This window comes from Vitis vinifera, chromosome 10 (assembly GCF_030704535.1).
Source record: "Vitis vinifera cultivar Pinot Noir 40024 chromosome 10, ASM3070453v1".
NCBI classification, from domain to species: domain Eukaryota; kingdom Viridiplantae; phylum Streptophyta; class Magnoliopsida; order Vitales; family Vitaceae; genus Vitis; species Vitis vinifera.
This window is the reverse complement of record NC_081814.1, coordinates 7550434-7570356: the sequence shown is the minus strand read 5'-3', so window position 1 is coordinate 7570356 and position 19923 is coordinate 7550434. Positions and strand designations below refer to the sequence as shown.

The following is a 19923-nucleotide window of genomic DNA, read 5'->3' as shown; positions in this document are numbered from 1 at the left end:
ACAAACCAGCCGAACTCCTGGCCACCTCGATTCCGAGGAAATACTTCAAAACACCAAGATCTTTCATCTTAAAACAATCACTGAGATAGGCTTTAAAGGTCTTAAGAGCAGCGGAATCATTCCCAGAGATAATAAGATCGTCGACATACACTAGCACATTTATTTGAACATTGCCCGTAGTGTAAGTAAAAAGAGAATAATCAGAGTAGGATTGTAAGAAACCATATCCTTTAAGAGCCGTGACCAACTTGGAAAACCAACATCTCGGAGCCTGTTTCAACCCATAAAGTGATTTTCGTAACCTGCAAACCAAGTTCGGATCGGAACGCTCAAATCCTGGGGGTAGCTTCATATACACTTCCTCCTCAAGATCTCCATGTAAAAAGGCATTGTGAACATCCATCTGATGAAGTTCCCAATTTTTCGAAGCCGCAATAGCCAAGAAAGCACGCACCGTAGTCATTTTGGCAACTGGAGAAAATGTCTCATGATAATCAATACCAGCTTCTTGATGATTCCCCAAAACTACTAATCTGGATTTGAGCCTTTCAATATCACCGTTTGAGAAGTACTTGGTTCTGTAAACCCACTGACTTCCCAAAGCACGCTTACCCTTTGGAAGAGGTTCAAGAGTCCACGTACCATTTTCCTCCAAAGCCCGAATCTCCTCATGCATTGACTTTTGCCAACCGACATCTTTCATAGCCTCTTTAAATGACTTAGGATCATTGCTCGAAATAATAGTTGCAAGAAACTTTCGATAATGTACAGAAAAATTGTCACAATTTATATAATGTGCTATGGGATAAGGAGTACCTGAGGGATGATGTGGAGACGGAGTGGCGGGAGATGGACTTTCAGCAACCACCGTATGAGTAACAAAATCTCATAATAGAACCGAAGGAAATTTATCCCTCATTCCCTTTCCCATAGGAGCAGACTGCCCATTGCTTGAATTGTCAAGTCCAAGTGAATCAAGCCCAACAGTGGGAACAACTTCCGGCCCAGGTGAAAGAGGCGTTGAAGAAGCCTCGGGATTTTGTGTTTGGGCTTGTGGGTTAGGCAAATCAGCATCATCATCGACAAAATCAGCAAAATCACTATCAATTTCAACATTTACCGTAGGCACAATGTTTTCCGGAATAATATTCACAGCACCCGGGTTACCAAACGGAAAAACATCCTCAAAAAACTTGACATCACGAGAAACAAATAATTCCTTGGTGTCCAAATCAAACAACTTCCACCCCTTCTTTCCAAACGGGTAACCCAAAAACACACATTTTCTACTTCTACTTGCAAATTTGTCACCTTTGGATTTTTGATCATGAGCAAAACTAAGACAACCAAAGGTGTGAATTGCCGCATATGAAGGAGGGGTGCCAAATAGGATTTCAAATGGTGTTTTATTGTGTAACAAAGGAGAGGGAGTGCGGTTTATTAAGTGAGCAGCGGCAAGAACACTTTCGCCCCAAAAATAAATAGGCAAATTTGCTTGAAAGCGTAATGCCCTCCCCACATTTAAAATATGCTTGTGTTTTCTCTCAACCCTCCCATTTTGTTGCGGAGTTCCCACACAAGAAGTTTGGAATAAAATACCAGTTGCAGAAAAATAGTCAAGTAGGCATTTAAATTCCGTACCATTATCACTTTGAACAACTTTCACTGTTTGAGAAAATTGTCGATCTACCATTGCAATAAAAGACATAAACATCCGAAAAACTTCTGTTTTGTCGACCAACAAATAAATCCACACAGCTCTTGAGAAATCATCAACAATAGTTAAAAAATAACGAGCTCCACAAGAAGAGACATGTTTATAAGAGCCCCACAAATCACAATGTATTTTCTCAAAAATTCTAGTTGCCTTATTGTCACTTAAAGGAAATTTGTCTCTAGGATGCTTAGCACGAAAACATATTTCACAAGCTTTGTTTAAACTACCCTTAAGATTGCTAACTGGAGGAAGTAACTTCACTACTTTCTCTGAAGGATGTCCCATCCTTTTGTGCCACAACTCCAAAGTGGATGCTGCGTTGTGGACAAAAACATGTTGTACCGAATCACCTTCAGCTCCACCGAAGTAGTAAAGTCCATCTCGCCTAACTCCCGTTCCAATCAGCTCCCTGGTGTGGTCCTGTATAGCACACATATAAGAGTTAAATTGGACAATACAATGTAAGTCATCAGTCAATTGTGAAACCGAAAGTAAATTGCAATTGAGTTTCGGCACATAAAGAACGTTTTGAAGAGTGATGTTATTCGACAAACGAACGGAACCAGATTGGGTCGCAACAACAGATTCACCATTAGGAAGGCCAACCGGACACTCAAACAACGCTATAGTATCAAATAACCAAGATAAATCACTGGTCACGTGATGAGTTGCCCCGGTGTCAATGATCCATGACTTCGTGTCAAACTTACCATTCAACCTGTCATCCAGAACTTGAGCATTACCAATTAAGCCCGCAAGAGCTTTCCATTGTTTGGGCAAAAAAGGTGAATTCATCTCCCTTTTAGGTGGCGACAATGGTGGTTGTTCATCGTCGCCGGCCATTGTTTTATTGTGTGTGCATGTCAGCGCTCTGATACCATGTAAAGTGTGATTAAAGGGTCAAAGCTTAACCCTAATTGATATTCATCCACGTAAATATATAGTACATCAAGCAAACCTAATTAAGGGAAAACCGTGAGTTTAGGAAACAATCCTAAACAATAGCAACTACTTTCCTAGAATACTTTCCTAGAATATATCATAATATCTCAATCGTGAGTTTAGGAAACAATCCTAAACAATAGCAACTACTTTCCTAATATACTTTCCTAGAATATATCATAATATCTCAACAGATACCATCTTTTGTAAACAAATTTTAGAAGTCATTTTATATCCCATATGGGATAGCTTTTATTTTTCAGTTTTAACTAAGGAGTAAAAGTTGAAATCAAAGTCATTAGTTTAAATGATAATATTGATATTGTAAAAATTTTATTGAATATAATTTTCGTTTTTATTTTTTTGTATAAGCCAAAACAAAACTTCTTTGAGAAACAATATTCTTAACTTCATATTAAAGTTTTTTTTTTAGTTATGGGTTTTTTGAATAAAATTAGCTAATAGGACAGAAATTTTAAACTTAAAAAAAAGAAGAAAAGATACTATATATATATATATAGAGAGAGAGAGAGAGATTAATATGGAAGTTAAGAAAATAGTTATAAAAAATAATTTTTGAAAACCGTTATGTTTTATATAACAAAAATGGAAGTTAAGAAAATAGTTATAAAACATAATTTTTGAAAACCGTTCTCCAATGTGCTCTTAATTTACTTTCTATTTTTTAAAATGTATTTTAAAAATGACTTTTATATATAATACTTTATTTTTAATCATTTTTTATATTTATATAATTATTTTTTTAAAATAGTCATCAAAAAGGTAAAAAAATAAAATAAAAGGTATCACATCAAAATACTATGTTCTTTTTATGAACAAAAATTTGTTTTCTAATTTTTTATTGTCAAATGTGTGTAAGTTATGTTTCTTATAAAAGCTTTATGATTTGTATAAGAAGTTCATTCATGTTTAATAAAACTTCTATGGTACGAATATGATCCTTTGAAAATTGTAATTTAGGTTTTGGTTTCAATGTGTTGTCAAAATAAAAAATAGAAAGTTATCCTAAACGAGTATAAGTTAATTAATAAGAATTTTAGTAATTTTAATCTTAATATAAAGTTATTTGTTTGCATGACACTACATATATACTATTTAGAACATACTAATTATAATAATTGAAAATACTTTTCTAATATAGTCAATCAATTTGATAATTCTTTTTGAGAAACAATATTCTTAACTTTCATATTAAAGTATTTTTTAGTTATGGGTTTTTTGAATAAAATTAGCTAATAGGACAAAGAAATTTTAAACTTCAAAAAAAAAAAAAAGCTATATATATATATATATATATAAAGAGAGAGAGAGATTAATATAGAAGTTAAGACCATTCTTTAATGTTTTGTATAACAAAAATATGTTGAAACTTCAAATGTTCTTAATTTACTTTCTATTTTTTAAAATGTATTTTAAAAATGACTTTTATATATAATACTTTATTTTTAATCATTTTTTATATTTATATAATTATTTTTTTAAAATAGTCATCAAAAAGGTCAAAAAATAAAATAAAAGATATCACATCAAAATACTATGTTCTTTTTATGAACAAAAATTTGTTTTCTAATTTTTTATTGTCAAATGTGTGTAAGTTATGTTTCTTATAAAAGCTTTATGATTTGTATAAGAAGTTCATTCATGTTTAATAAAACTTCTATAGCACGAACATGATCATTTGAAAATTGTAATTTAGGTTTTGGTTTCAATGTCCTGTCAAAATAAAAAATAGAAAGTTATCCTAAACGAGTATAAGTTAATTAATAAGAATTTTAGTAATTTTAATCTTAATACAAAGTTATTTGTTTGCATGACACTACATATATACTATTTAAAACATACTAATTATAATAATTGAAAATAATTTTCTAATATAGTCAATCAATTTGATAATTCTTTTTGAGAAACAATATTCTTAACTTTCATATTAAAGTATTTTTTAGTTATGGGTTTTTTGAATAAAATTAGCTAATAGGACAAAGAAATTTTAAACTTCAAAAAAAGAAAAAAGCTATATATATATATATATATATATATATATATATATATATATAAAGAGAGAGAGAGAGATTAATATAGAAGTTAAGACCATTCTTTAATGTTTTGTATAACAAAAATATGTTGAAACTTCAAATGTTCTTAATTTACTTTCTATTTTTTAAAATGTATTTTAAAAATGACTTTTATATATAATACTTTATTTTTAATCATTTTTTATATTTATATAATTATTTTTTTAAAATAGTCATCAAAAAGGTAAAAAAATAAAATAAAAGATATCACATCAAAATACTATGTTCTTTTTATGAACAAAAATTTGTTTTCTAATTTTTATTGTTAAATGTGTATAAATTATGTTTCTTGTAAAAGCTCTATGATTTGTATAAGAAGTTCATTCATGTTTAATAAAACTTTAATAGTACGAATATGACCCTTTGAAAATTGTAATTTAGGTTTTGGTTTCAATGTCATGTCAAAATAAAAAATAGAAAGTTATCCTAAACGAGTATAAGTTAATTAATAAGAATTTTAGTAATTTTAATCTTAATACAAAGTTATTTGTTTTCATGACACTACATATATAATATTTAAAACATACTAATTATAATAATTGAAAATAATTTTTTAATATAGTTAATCAATTTGATAATTCTTTTAACAAATTTTAGTATATTTTATAAATATAATATGTTGTCAAGTATTCAACTTCAATTAAATAACTTTTTTTTATCAATATTTAGTATTTAGTTTCAAAGTTAAATTATTAGGGTGGATTATATTATTGACAAATATTCTTTTGTATTCAAAAGTGGTACAAAATTATTTAAATATAATTAATAATTTACAAAATTTATAATTTATATATATATATATATATATATATATATCAATATTTCCATTGATATCATTATTTAATAAGCATCCATATGCTTGAGCTTGATGATTTTTACAGAAATTGTTGATAGTAGCCCCAGTCACCTGGGCTGCTGCATGGGGAGTTGGGCTTCTGAAGCCACCTCCCGCCCACTGCATGAAGCTTCCATGTATGAGAGGCATGAGCAATGGATGGCTCGTTACAGTCGCAATTACAAGGATGATGCGGAGGAGGAGAGGCGTTTTAATGTTCAAGGACAATGTGGACTTTATTCAAACTTTCGACACTGCAGGGAATATGCCTAACAAGCTAGGTGTCAATGCACTTGCTGACATGACCCATGAAGAATTCAGAGCCTCTGGTAATACATTCAAAATTCCCCCCAACTCTAGGACTTCGATCGGAAACAACATCATTCAGGCACCAGAATGTCACCAGAATTCCATCTACCATGGACTGGAGAAAGAAAAGAACTGTCACCCATATTAAGAATCAACTCCAATGTGGTCAGCCACTGCTAGGCTACTAACTTATGCATCTCATCATTACTTACCTTTTCCTTTACCATCCTTCTCTAACTAGCTTTTGTCACGGGATTTTGAAAAAATTTACTTATATATATTATGCATATATATATATATATATATATATATATAGGAGGTTGCTGGGCATTTTCTGCAGTGGCAGCCATGGAGGGGATTGCCAAGCTCCAAACCAGCAAGTCGATTTCTCTCTCAGAGCAAGAACTCGTAGACTGTGACATTTTTGGCAGTAACATAGGCTGTGAGGGTGGTTGCATGGATGATGCCTTTAAATTCATTATTCAGAACAGAGGCCTTAACTCAGAAGCAAGGTACCTATACAAGGGAGTTGAAGGACATTGCAACAAGAAAAAAGAATCCTCCAGAGCAGCCAGGATCAATGATTATGAAAACATGCCTGAATTCAGCGAGAAGGCACTGCTGAAGGTGGTCGCCCACCAGCCAATTTCTGTTGCTATTGATGCTGGGGGATCTGCCTTCCAATTTTATGAAATTGGCATCATCACTTGAGAGTCTGGAAACGATCTGGATTATGGAGTAACAACAGATGGGTATGGAAGGAGCGCCGATGGTAAAAAGCATTGGTTAGTCAAGAATTCATGGGGCACTGACTGGGGCGAGAATGGATACACAAGGATGGAAAGAGGTGTTAAAGCCACCACAGGCCTCTGTGGCTTTACTATGCAAGCTTCCTATCCCACCGCTTAACAGTAGCAAATCGTGGGTGAATCTTCTTTGGTATAGGTATAAAATACGATTTCCTACTCTTTTCTTGGAGTAGATGAGACTGCATTGCAGTCTCAATCTACCTGCAATCTTGAACTCCATTAATGGAACTGCATGGCTTTTCTTTTCGCCTGCAACGTCACTTCAACAACCACCATGATTTCTTGGTTTGGTAAGTATGATTGTGAGAAAGGAGCCATTTAAGGGCTTCTGAAAGCACTGTCCTAAGTACTATAACTATAAACTCCAACTAATTTGATCCAAACCAAACGTGAACTCTAGCAAATACTAAAATCTTATCACATTTAATTTATAGCTAAAGCATTTGAACTTGCCCATATTTGTATTTCCACAAGCTTGCAGCAGATGCAGTAACAGATCACATCTGAAGCAATGGATGAGAGGCGTGCCTCCAAATAACAAGGTGGGCACTGTCAAAAACTTACCAATCAACCAATTTCAGTCAACAGCAGTAGCCTAGAATAATAATCTTCCCCTTACTCAACTTGTGTAACTCACCTGAACCATGCTGTTATTACATGTGGACAAGCTCTAGGTCTTGGATAATCTAGAATTCATGAGGTGAGAGATGGGCTGATGTTAGCTACATGAGGACTCAAAAAGATGATGCCAAGGAAGGCTTCATGGTAGAAAACAAAGGCCTGTGCAGTGCTACTCCTGTAATGGCACCTGCAACACCAAGAAAGCACCTTTCTGTGCAACTTACGTCTATGAAGATGTACCTGCCAACACTAACGGAGGCTGTTATGCTGGCTAACTGGCCTCATTTGCACTTTGTACCAGTGGACATGTATTCCAGTTCTACATGGGTGGGAGCGGCATCTTCACCAAGGACTGTCACACTAAATGGATGCAATGTAAATGCAACAGGGTGTTGAATGATTGACTAGAAGAAACAGGTATGGGCTTCAAGAGGCTAGAATCAAAATGTATATGAATCCCTAAATTGCTCATATACACTAGAAAAGTTTCACTCCTAAACGACCTACTTTTCACATACCCTGATGTACCCGCCAATTAATCTCAGAAGCAGATGGAGGTTTGTTTTATTTGGGCATTCATGTGTGCTTGGCCACTTGATCATTTGGCACAGAACGGAAAAGACTTGCACAACTCAGACAAGATAAATGAACAGCGAAAACCAATAAAAAAAAAATCACCTGAAACATAGGTTAAAAATTAATTGTTCAAGCCATTGACTAGAAATATAACTGAAAAGGTACCACATGTAAGTTTGCATTCCATGAAAAGGTACCACATGTAAATTTGCATTCCATGGGAAAAAGGGTGATCAAGTGTGCCACTAACACAAAGAAGCTAGAAATCGGGTGCCAAGCCCATTGAAGTAGTGTAACCTCACCCATCTAGGGTTTTCCGATATTGAGTAGGCAACAAGAAATGACTAGAAACATGAAACATAGTTATTTTTTGGAAAATAATATATAATTACTACAAAAAGGGGAAAGACAAGAAATAAAATTCAAATTTCGACCAAATACTTGAAGTGAAGAGATTTCCATTTTGTGCTATGTTGTTATGTTGTAATGTTTCTGATTCAGTAAAATTGTGAAATGCCTTATCATTCTGGAAAAAAAAAAAATTGTCATAGTTAATTTAATGTTGATAATCTTGCAGAATACCATTATGTTATGTCAAAAAGAAGACAAAGAAGAAGAAAGAAGAAGAAGAAAACAAACAACAAACTCAGCAGTTGTTTATTTCCTTTCTTTCATGTTTGTATCTTTTGATATAAGAACTCCCGTTACAAGGGGTTTACTAGGTACAAATTTGTATCTGATGTTTTAATATTACTAACTATTAAATTGCTCAAAAATGAATAAGTAATAATAAAATTAGTAAATAACAATGTAATATGCACCATATGCATTAGTTGCAAGATGTAAACCAGGAACTGACCAAGACGTGGGGAAGCTTTCACATGGTGTATATGTGGATTTACATAATTCACAGGAAGAAGAAAGACTTGGAAATTCCACCTCCATGTAACAACGGGCATTCATTGGGAAATCAAATTTAGAGGTTAGGAATAGCATATATTCACATGAACTCCACCAGTCCAGCGGAATTGTTTGATCACATGCTACATTACAGGAGTAATTACAGCAGCATGTCAAGAGAGAGTCGGAGGTGGAGACATGGCATGGAGACAAAGTGAGAGCGGCTAGAGGAGGCCATTACTTTTCAGTAGGGCAGAGAAATTAGTCAATTACAAAAAGAAAATATCTCAAGGGGCTACAGTAACAAGGAACTTCCTAAAGAGAAACCAAGAGGGACCAAATCTTACAAGTCTTGGCTTAACAGAGAGTAGTATACACAAACTAATACCCTCAATATCTAATAATCTGATAATATTTTAAAAGAACCCATTTAGTTCCATGATTCAAATGTTAACATTCTTCTAATATTATGAATTGACATGTTTTTAGAATAATTCCATATTACACTATATATAAAAATTAGTATTGTATAGGCGTACAACACAGTTACACATATCAAGTATCCATTGATAAATAACCAAACTATTAGTTTGTAAGCCACTTCCAAGAAAAAAAAGGCTCACTAGAGCTAGCAACTTCTTCACCTGGTCCAGTGGGAAACCCTAAGTGAAACTAGTAGCAATAGCAATAAAGCTTACCCCTAAAATAAGGGGAAAAATGGAAAGAAAATAACACTACCAGCAACAATCACGTAGAAATAGAATAGTAGAAGATAACCAAGACAGAGTAATGCAGCAAAAAAAAAATATTTCTCAAATGAAACAATAGACGGGGCACTGTTTGTTAGGCATAAGCCTGAAACATGATCAAACTACTCATGAACCAACCAGTATAAGTTACATCATTGAATTGCCACATTTACCTACAGAAATTTGTCCAAAAAGGTGAATGGTTAGGCACGTTTTCCACTGCTGGGGTTGGATTTTGTGCAGAGGACCTTCCTTCCCTTGGCACGTCGACGCTTCAATACTGCTCTTCCACTGGTGGTTCTCATTCGCCTGCGGAAGCCATGCGTCCGGGCCAGAGATTTTCGAGATCTATTTCTCTTAGTTTGACAAAGAGCAGCCTTCCCAGCTCTCACCACCAGGCCATGGCCTCTCTCTTTTCTTACCCCAACGCTAGAGTTCAAGTCCAACCCCAAAGATAAACCTGCAATTTGTGAGTTGAATTTGAGAGCAAGCCCTTCCCACAGATGGCTAAGCAATGACAAGGGCAACAGACAAGTCTAAAATTCTAGTATTAGTACAAAGTTTAACAAGGGTTCAAATCCTTTTCACACCACTATTGACTATAGAGGTAGATTTTTCTCCCTATGAAATGGATTCTAAATAAAAAAATGAGCCCAAGCAATTGAATGTTAAATGCCCATCCAAATCCCTTGAAATGTCAATTTCAAAAATGAAAACTAGCCACTTTCCATCATACTCTGAAAAAAAAAAATGCAGAATTGTTTTCAAGAAAGCAACCATAGTCTTTTGCTACAAAAGCAACGATAATTTGTGATTCCTGAACCTACATTCCCAAACGCCAATTGCCACAAATCTGAAAATATTTTCAAGCACACAACCTGCACTTCGACTAGGAAAATAACACCCCAACCTTTTAGTAATCTACGAAATTCAACAACAGATTAAAAATAAATCAATTAATAAAGAAACAGATTCATTTCAGCCCAAATCACCTAAAATCACCGACATATGAGTTTGAACATGGTACCAAAAGAAAGAACCAAAACAATCAAACAAACATGATCAAGCAGCAATTAGGAACTTCATGAAAAACAAAAGAGGAGAAAAATGGATTACCAGAGAAAGAGGAAGGAAAAGAGAGAGAAACAGTGGGAGTGAAGGAGCAGTGAAGCAGGGCAGGGGAAGTTGGGTTGTTCCTCATATTCAGGGATGCAAGGCTTCTTCTTTTGGAGCCTGCGAGTAAGCTCAGAGATGCTGATGGAACTGCTCTACTTGAACAGACCCATGATACCGAAATGGAACCCATTATCACTTGATTCTTCTTCTCTCTACCCCCTATCCGACCTCTGTTATCCTCCTCAAAACACCAATCCACTCCTTTCATGTCGTCGCCTTATCCAGTGTCCGTACAACCTTGTTCCCCATCTTCAAACGGGCCATCTTGAACTCGGCCCAAAGGCAAAGCCCAATCTAAGGACGACACCCAAAATCAACCTGAGGCCCAAACCAATTCTTACGTCGTATGGGCCCAACCTTGGGATTCAGTTTTGGGCCAATCAGACCTCAACCAGACGAGTCCCCTTCTCTGGATCCCTATTTCTCAAGAAAAAAGTTGACCAAACAGAAAGGCAGAGGAAACGGATTCCACACTAACTATTTTAAAATATAAGCATCAAAGAAACTGATTTGTAATGAAACAGCATCTAAAGGAAAGGCTGACAATATTGAAAGCAAATTTTGTATCTTTGAACGGACATCACTTAATATAATAAACAAAAGTTCGCCAAATGGAATCATTTTGTGCTAGACACAAAAGCATTTTCAAAAAGACAAAGAAGAAATTAATTATTAAAAAAAAGAAAAAAAGAAGGAGAACCTAGTCCATTCTCCTATCTTTTATTAATTAGGGTTTGGATGTAAACATGAATGGCACCTAGTACATGGAGGTTGTAACTTGTTTTTGTTAAAAAAGTTTTTGAGATAGCGTTTCTTATAGTTGTTACAAATATATCGCTATTTTTAAGAGAATACTAATGTATTGAAATAGTATTAATTGAACTCGTTGTCTTGACTATTAGATGTTTGTGTTGAAATCTAAGTCATTGGATAATGATACAAATAAATGAAATCAAAGTATAAAAATATAATATAAATAAATAAGACTCGGGTGCAGAACCATGGGACCCGTACATGTCAAATATAAAACTATAGTATCCATAAACATTCATATGTCACCACCAATTCAATATTGTTGTAGCACCCCAACTTTTATTTGCATATTTGACATATGCCTTTTTCTATTTAAACCAATGGCTAGATAGAGAATTCCATGAACGCTAACAGTCATGCAAATTTCATAATAAAGCATAATCATGGATGGAGGAGTTGCTTAGAATGTGGATAAGACTTAGGATAATGATTGATTGCCATTCAATGTAACCTAACTCACAGACACCCCATTACTAATCAAAAAAGCTCTATTAATTTATCATTTGTTGGATGTTCAAGAAAAGATAGATGCTCCAACTAATTATAATAATCTTTTCTCACCAAAGTAACCATAACTAAGAATATTGAAGGGATGGATAGGGGTGGCTTAAATGTCAAAGTCATTCATCCTCAATTTAGTTAAAAGCCCACATGTTACTGTGTGGACATTATGGCACCATTATATATACCAGTGGGGTATAGATGGGTTATGAGGAGTGAGGACATGGTGCCAAAGCCATACAACATTATGGGGTATTTTGAATAATATCAATTAGGAGATAATGTCCAGTGTAATCTTACTTCTGGTTCATATTAACCCTCATTTTCCTAAGATATATTATCAATGATTTACACATAAATTTTGTATTTTATGAAATTAAAGAATTAAGAAAATATAAACAAATTTATATTAATAAAAAATGTGAGAAAAAAAAATGAATAAAATTGGTTGCTTTTTATTTGAAACTTGCAGTGTACTTATGTTTCTTCTATTTTCTCTCTATGTTTTTTTACCATAATGTGGATGTGGAGTTGAAACCTGCTTCTCAAGGATTGGAACCCATTATTAAGCATTATCATTAATATTATTCAATGCATGCCTTGAAGTAGAAGTCCATGAAAAATGAAGTGAAAATAATGCTTAATAAGAGGGTAGTTAGTTATATGATTGTCATGATGTGGACAAAATACAGACACAGAATCCCACTGTGTAGATCATGCTTATGCGATAAGCAACTTTTGATTTGTAATAAAGGCATGGGAGTGGGGCTCCAGGCCTCCAACCCAGCCAAGTTGGCTTTAGATGAGCATGGTTTGACTCACACAACTCTCAAGATTCTCCATCGCGCTCCAAAATCCAAGCTATTATGTTTGTAATTTGTCCCACTCCTCTACTACTTGGATCTGTTTATGTTTGGCAGCCCACTTTTCTGAGATATGCAGCCCTTAGTACATTATTCAATCACCCAAGTTGTGATTATAATCATCACCTCAATCTTTTATTTGACAGTCGAATGAGTAAAATCAAGCACACTCCTATTACTCCTTCACCATCCAATGATTTTTTTTGTTTTTTCAAAATTCTCGCACCACAACACAATTGGATTTTTTTTTTAATTTCCTTTGAATCCGGAATTAATGTTGAACATGGTGTCAAGAAGTTGACAAAATTCTAATATTAAAACAGTGGAAATGGAGGCGTAGAGGACTTTAAAACAGAAAAGAAGAGTTGCCAATTTCCAATTCCTCATACAGCTAAGCGCCTGCAGAGCAATTCTAGGTGTCAGAGACTGGAATTATTAGGACTTGGCTTGGAATTATGGACACAAATTTTATTAAGGTGGAGGTCCACGAGCTGTGATATCATAGTCCATTTCTATTAAAAATCTATGAAGATGAGCTGTTTTCTAGTTTGGGATGAAAAGTCCCAGGAATTCCAAAATCCATCTCACAATCATGGTTTTTCTCATTTTCAACTTTCCTGAAAAGAAAATAATTTTCTGTGCTTCCAACCAACCTCCACTTCCCACTTTCCACCCATAGCGAGTGAGTGGTTTTTCCCTCTTGTTTTTCGAATACGGGATGATGGTGTGGGCACCAGCCACTTCACCATTGCCTCGTATGTCATCACCACCATCATCATTTTTGTTTCATTGCCACTTCATTAGAAATAAATAATGGCGTTTGATTTGGATTTTTTTTTCTTTAACGGTTTACCAACCAGAAAGATGGAACCAAGTATGGAGTGGGGCCCAATGGGCCTGGTGGGCTTTGATGGAATGTCATAGGCCCAAGTCCAAGGGTGTTACTATATATAGTAGAATAAATTATTAGGAGAATCATGAACATCCAGGTGAGCCCTTGAGTGATTGATTGCCGGGATGAGAGTGACTCAAAATTTATGAACTACTGTTATATCCAAAAACCAAGGAAAAGTCAACAAGTAAGACATTGAATTTCCTTTTGAATTCAGTCTTCAAAATTTTGGATCTTGCAAATGAAATTATAAATTGAAATATTATAATGATTGTGTAATATTTAAGTAATTGAACTAAAAGATGGTAAACTTCTGTCAAAAGTCAATCTTATATTTTAAAATTTACAAATCATTGGGAACTTGTTTGCTTATCCCATACCTTAAGGCCCCTGTGGCTATTGGTACTCAATGGAAAAAAAATTTAATATGGTAAAGAATGTGTAAACAATTTTCCATACAAATATAATCAGACCTCGGAGAAATTAGTTTTAGTTATCAAATTGTCAATGCTGTAATCATGAGTTAATTTGTGACTTTTAACCATCGAATGAAGGAAAAAGTTTGTAACACTATATATGTACTATATATGTACAAGTTTTTCTTAATTATATAGATATATTTTAAAGTTATGAAGGATATTTGGATTCAAAGTCTTCCGTATGATAGGTAAGACATCTAGAACTATTAGTTGGTTCCTCTCCCATTCAATACTATTCGAATCTCTTTAAGTTGAGCAACTAGGTTGAACAATCAATCTTGAATTTATAGGTGTAGGAGATTCATTCGGGGTCTCGGCTAGCTACCATGCATATCTTTTTCCGATTAGACATCTATTCCAACTAGTAGTAAAACCGATTAGACATCTATTCCAACTAGGAGTAAAAGGTGGTTGGAATGAAAGGGTTGATAGAAGTAGGTATGTAACATTCTGACAATTGGATGACAATTAAAATCCCACAATTTTGAAAGCTTACGTGACATTGAAACCTTGACAATTTCCTTGATTAGGAAGAATATTAAACAATTTTCACCACCATAGTTTTCAAACATTTTCCTTGGAACAAATTTTGAAGAGCTCACAACATTTGTTTAGAAGTTATCATGAACTTTTTATCTCCCAAGTATTAAGCTTTGATACCTTGTTAAGAATGATAGAAACAAAAGAAAGGCATATTTTTTGAATTTTGAAAATTCTTTGGATAACTAATTGATCCAAAACTATATGAAATGAGTGTTTTTAAATGACTACGATTATACTAACTAGCTAATTAACAGGACTAATAGTGAGCTGACATGTGATAACTACATTCTAACAAATCTAACAGATCATAGCAGGTAGACACTAATCAATAACAATCTATTAACTCAACTAAACTTCCTAACACCCCACAATTAAAACCAACGTTTAAAAGACCATAATTTCTCCACTCTTCCATTAAATAAAAGTAGGATTCAATCAAAACTTCAAACAAAAAGCAGTATCTTTTCCATAGCTGTAGCCCCATTCTGAAGAAAAGCAGAACCCAACTAAAATTACAAATGAAATGACTAAGAAAGGGAAAGGTCGACGATGGGAAGGCAGGCAAAAGTGTAATTTTAGAGACGTCTTAAACCGTTCAGCATCTAAAATGATATTTATGTCAACGGATGGTCCCGGGAAATGATTAAGTCGTCGGGTAGTGCTTACATTAGATATTAATTTTATGCTTGGCAATGTGACCTCCAAATTACAGGAAATTGAAATATTGGTACCTATATGCCATGGAAACTTGATAAGAAACGACACCTTACCACCCCACTTCGCATCCATCCAAGATTTCCCAACTCACGTCAGAAATTAAAATGAAGGTTTGCGCACCCAAACCATGTGAACCCCAACCCCATACTCTCTCTCTCTCTTTCCCTCCCTCTCTGTACTTCTATATAAGCTCCAAAATCAGGCAGCAACTTTTCCACAGAAACATTGAGATGGGTGTGAGCACTGTGAGGTGCCATCTCGTTGTTCAAGGCCTCCTGTTTCTGATTCTGCTGCTGCAACAGGCAAGGGCGGATCACCAAGTGTATAACGTGAGCGGGTTGAGGAGTAGAAAGCAAGTGAGCAGCTGTAACTTGTTTCAAGGGAAATGGGTGTTTGATGCCTCCTATCCATTCTACGATGCTTCCAACTGTCCCTTCATAGATCCTGAGTTTGATTGCCAAAAGTACGGCAGACCCGATAAGCAGTATCTTAAATACAGCTGGAAACCAGATTCTTGCGACTTGCCCAGGTACTCTCTCTCACCTCAAACTCAAACCTCGTTGTAGAAATATTCCAAAATGACCGACATATGAGTCTTCTTTGCGGGTGTAGGTTTGATGGGTTGGATTTCTTAAGGAGATGGAGGGGGAAGAGGATAATGTTTGTGGGGGACTCGCTGAGTCTGAACCAGTGGGAATCGCTGGTCTGTATGATTCACCAGTCGGCGCCAAACGCCAAGGCAAGCTTCGTCAAGAAAGATGGACTAGCTACTGTGACATTTGATGTGAGTTCAGACGTTTTTATCCTTGGTCCTCTCCTTTTATTTTTATGTTGGAAAATCAAACCATTTGGCTTCTTCTCCGCTCACGGTCTCACCTCACACTGCATGCTGCATCTGCTTGTCTGTCTCTTTCCGTTTCCTTTTAATTAATTAATAACGCTTTTGGGCGGGCAACTCTTTTTCCAACCCTTCTTTTTCTGCTTCCAATATTTCCTCTACGTCTGGGGGTGTGTGTTTCCTGTTTGCTTTCCAAAACAAGAAAAATGTTTTCTATGCAATTATTTCTCGAAAGTGTGTTTCAAAGAAGTAACGCCCTTGTATACAAGTTTTAACACCAATTTTCAAGAAATGAGTAGATTTTTTAATTGATCATAGGATGGTAGAAGGTGGAAGGTTCCTTTTTGCCAGTGGTAGGGAAGTCTTATTTTCTTTGAAAGCAGCTAACGATGGCATATAAATAAATAAATAAATAAATAAATAAATAAATAAATAAATAATTAAAATCGTCCATTTCTCTTTTCACTTTTAATTTTGGTATCATACCGTGTCTGGAAAAAGCGGAGCCCATGTCCTGTAAGCATCGTTGGAAGGAGTTCAAAAAATTAATGGCATACCCAGACATTCCTTTCTCCTTTTAATACTCTTCCATCCTTGGGAGCACTCCTCTTCTGGATTGAAGATTGAAGAGGGGTTTGTATGGTATATCTTCAACCATTAAAAAAAAAAAAAAAATCAATCAAAGACTTTTAGCTGCAGAGGTGCTTGATCCACACCTCCTTCTTTTTAAAAATAAAAATTTATTCATGGCCTATGGGTATTTTTAATGGGTACATATAGATTTGGCATATACGCCGATCAGAGAGTGAGAAAGATGGTGGTGTATTTGCAGAGCTGCCACAGTGCCACGTACATATTAAGGCCATGACTCAGTCATGGCCTGTCAACACGGCAACACCTAACCCAACTCCCTACTTTCTTTTACATGTATGTTTAGGCCTTTTCTGGGGTTGATTTTATACGGGGATGGGGCTCTGAAACAATTTATGAACCGATGACTGGTTTGTAATTTATTTGGTGGTCAAGTTGCAACAAACACAATTATTGGTTTGATTCATCACGTGAACACTTTAAGACTATAAGATTCCGCACCTCTCAAAATATGATTGATTCATGTCACATGAACATGACCACGGTACCCCCCTGCACATCACCCTCTCCGCTTATTTATTTTCAAATCTTACCATTCCAAAACTAGAGTAATTTTTCAATAATTATAATAACTAAAAGCATGCTCCCAAATGATTCTGAAGAAAATAAAAGAGCACTCAAGTCTTCTCACCCGTGAGCCCGTGACCACCGACAACAGGAAAAAAGAGACATATCGACCAGAATTACTTGAAATTGACAGGAAAATTTCATAGTATTTTATTGTTTTACTTCATTTCACATGCTTCCAAACAGAGCTTAATGGGTTAGGGAATATGTTTGGGCAATGGGCGTGCAGGGGTATGCAGTATCGGTGAGTCTGTACCGTACTCCCTACCTAGTAGACATAGTGAGGGAATCGGTTGGGCGCGTACTGAAACTGGACTCCATCCAAGCAGGGGATACATGGAAACAGATGGACATGCTGATCTTCAACACGTGGCACTGGTGGACCCACAAAGGCAATTCTCAGGGGTACGGTACCATCCATCTTCTTCCTATGCTCTTTCTCTTCAACAATTAGGAAATTAATTTGAGTGTTTAATGGAAGTGCAGATGGGATTATATGAGCGAAGGAACCAAATTGTATAAAGATATGGACCGCCTCACTGCATTTTATAAAGGGTTGAGCACATGGGCCTCCTGGGTTGACCTTAATATTGATCCTTCCAAAACCAAAGTTTTCTTCCAGGGGATTTCTCCCACCCATTATATGTAAGCTTCCTCCCTACTACGTACACTCTACATCGGAATCTTTCCAGCTTGCAACTGTATTTACACTAAATTATTTCTGCAAAATGTCAATGATAGCAAAACAAGAAGCAATTAGCTAACAATGTGAGTTCTTCTATGAAACCAGGGGCAAGGAATGGAATTCGCAATCAAAGAACTGTTATGGAGAGCTAGAACCACTATCAGGGCCTACTTACCCAGCGGGTGCACCTGCAGCAGCTGCTATTGTAAACCAAGTGTTGAGTAAGATTAGAAAACCAGTCTATCTGCTCGATATTACAACACTCTCACAATTGAGAAAAGACGCTCATCCATCCGCTTATGGCGAAGATCGTACGGGCATGGACTGCAGTCACTGGTGCCTTCCTGGATTGCCTGATACTTGGAATCAGCTCCTATATGCAGCTCTTGTCATGGGAACATGAAGGGGTACTTAAAGTCTTATGTTTGCTCACGTAAATGGACAACAAAGGGAGAAAAGAATCAATTGTAATTTATTTAATTTTTCAAGTGCAATAATAATAAGTGTTTATCAAGTGACATAAATACAGAGGCCCCAATGTGGATGGTCTAGGACTTCTTTGTGACAGTTCAAATACAGGTAAACACAGCATTCAGGACACCAGCAAAAAAGCAACTTACTGCATAAATTGAAGCAGCAAGTGTTCAATGACAACAGCGACATAAAGAGCTTAAATTGAAGCAACTTCTCAGCCACATATAAATGTTATCAGCAGGTTATCAATCTTCTTTCGTGTAACAAAACATGGATCTAGTTAAAACTTATGAAGTGATAACGCTAATTCAATCAGGATGACTTGAAACAACACCAAGGTTTTGTTTGGTTTGAGTCTTGAAGCAACTTGCTTTTAGACTATAAGACATTTTATAAGTGTTTGTTTTTTTAATAGCAACTTGTTTTGATTTAATGGCATACAGATCCTAAATAAAACAAACATGTCATCAAGACTTAAGCATTCAACTCTATTAACACTCGGGTTGAATTAAGATCTATTCAGATTTAAGACAAAAATAAACATCACCTAAGTTGCACCTTTCTTTATACAACTAGCCTCATGTGTATTCACACTAACAGATGCAAGTTATCATTTGTCAAAAGAGGAAAACAAAGAGCTTCCTGCTGGCACTGACAATGACTTTGCCTTATCTTACTTTTTATGTATGCCAATATTTTCACAAGATCACTTCATAAGAATTAACCTCTAAAGTCAATGTTATCAGCTTTATTCCCACCAGTTGTAGCCGCAGTTTGATCAGCAAGATAGATAAAGGGGGTGGGTTTCATCTTGGAATACATGTACAGACACCAGGCAGAGTTGCATTACCTGTAAAGATCAAAACTATCACCTGTTTATGAGCATTCCCAAGCCCTTCTTTCACAAGCAGATCCATGTAGTAATGTTCTGGACTCACCCAATCAGAATTGTTAGTCTCACTTGCATACTTTGTGTAAAATAATAGAGCTTATAGAGCGTAAGTTTCAAACCACTTGAAGATGTGACATAACAGCAACTTCTATATGCTCCCAGGTTTAATTTTGATCATATGCTCCTTTGGATGTTACCATTGAAATAAACCCTTCTGTTTTCGCATTTGGCTGAGATACCTGTTAAGGCCATACTTGGAATCTTAAGTGTCAGCAAACCAT

At 35.4% G+C, this 19923-nt stretch overlaps 3 protein-coding genes across 3 annotated transcripts; 2 read left to right on the top strand and 1 right to left on the bottom strand.

Moving 5' to 3' along the window:
• The first annotated feature begins 5671 nt into the window (after window positions 1-5671).
• On the top strand, window positions 5672-6805 carry LOC100263549 (senescence-specific cysteine protease SAG39). The gene is given in 4 exon segments (XM_019222679.2): window positions 5672-5799; window positions 5801-5954; window positions 5956-6061; window positions 6213-6805. Coding segments are annotated over 4 exon segments (981 nt in total).
• A 2787-nt stretch (window positions 6806-9592) lies between these two features.
• Window positions 9593-11201, bottom strand: LOC100258321 (large ribosomal subunit protein bL34c). Its single transcript, XM_002274601.4, has 2 exons — window positions 10668-11201; window positions 9593-10011 (listed from the first exon to the last, which is right to left on the bottom strand). Exons 1-2 carry the CDS (start codon window positions 10933-10935, stop codon window positions 9755-9757), a joined length of 525 nt encoding a protein of 174 aa, XP_002274637.4. The 5' UTR covers window positions 10936-11201; the 3' UTR covers window positions 9593-9754.
• Window positions 11202-15559: 4358 nt separating this feature from the next.
• LOC100258410 (protein trichome birefringence-like 38) lies at window positions 15560-18800 on the top strand. The gene is made up of 5 exons (XM_002274628.4): window positions 15560-16064; window positions 16148-16319; window positions 17821-17996; window positions 18078-18236; window positions 18382-18800. Exons 1-5 carry the CDS (start codon window positions 15640-15642, stop codon window positions 18677-18679), a joined length of 1230 nt encoding a protein of 409 aa, XP_002274664.1. The 5' UTR covers window positions 15560-15639; the 3' UTR covers window positions 18680-18800.
• The last annotated feature ends 1123 nt before the right edge of the window (window positions 18801-19923 follow it).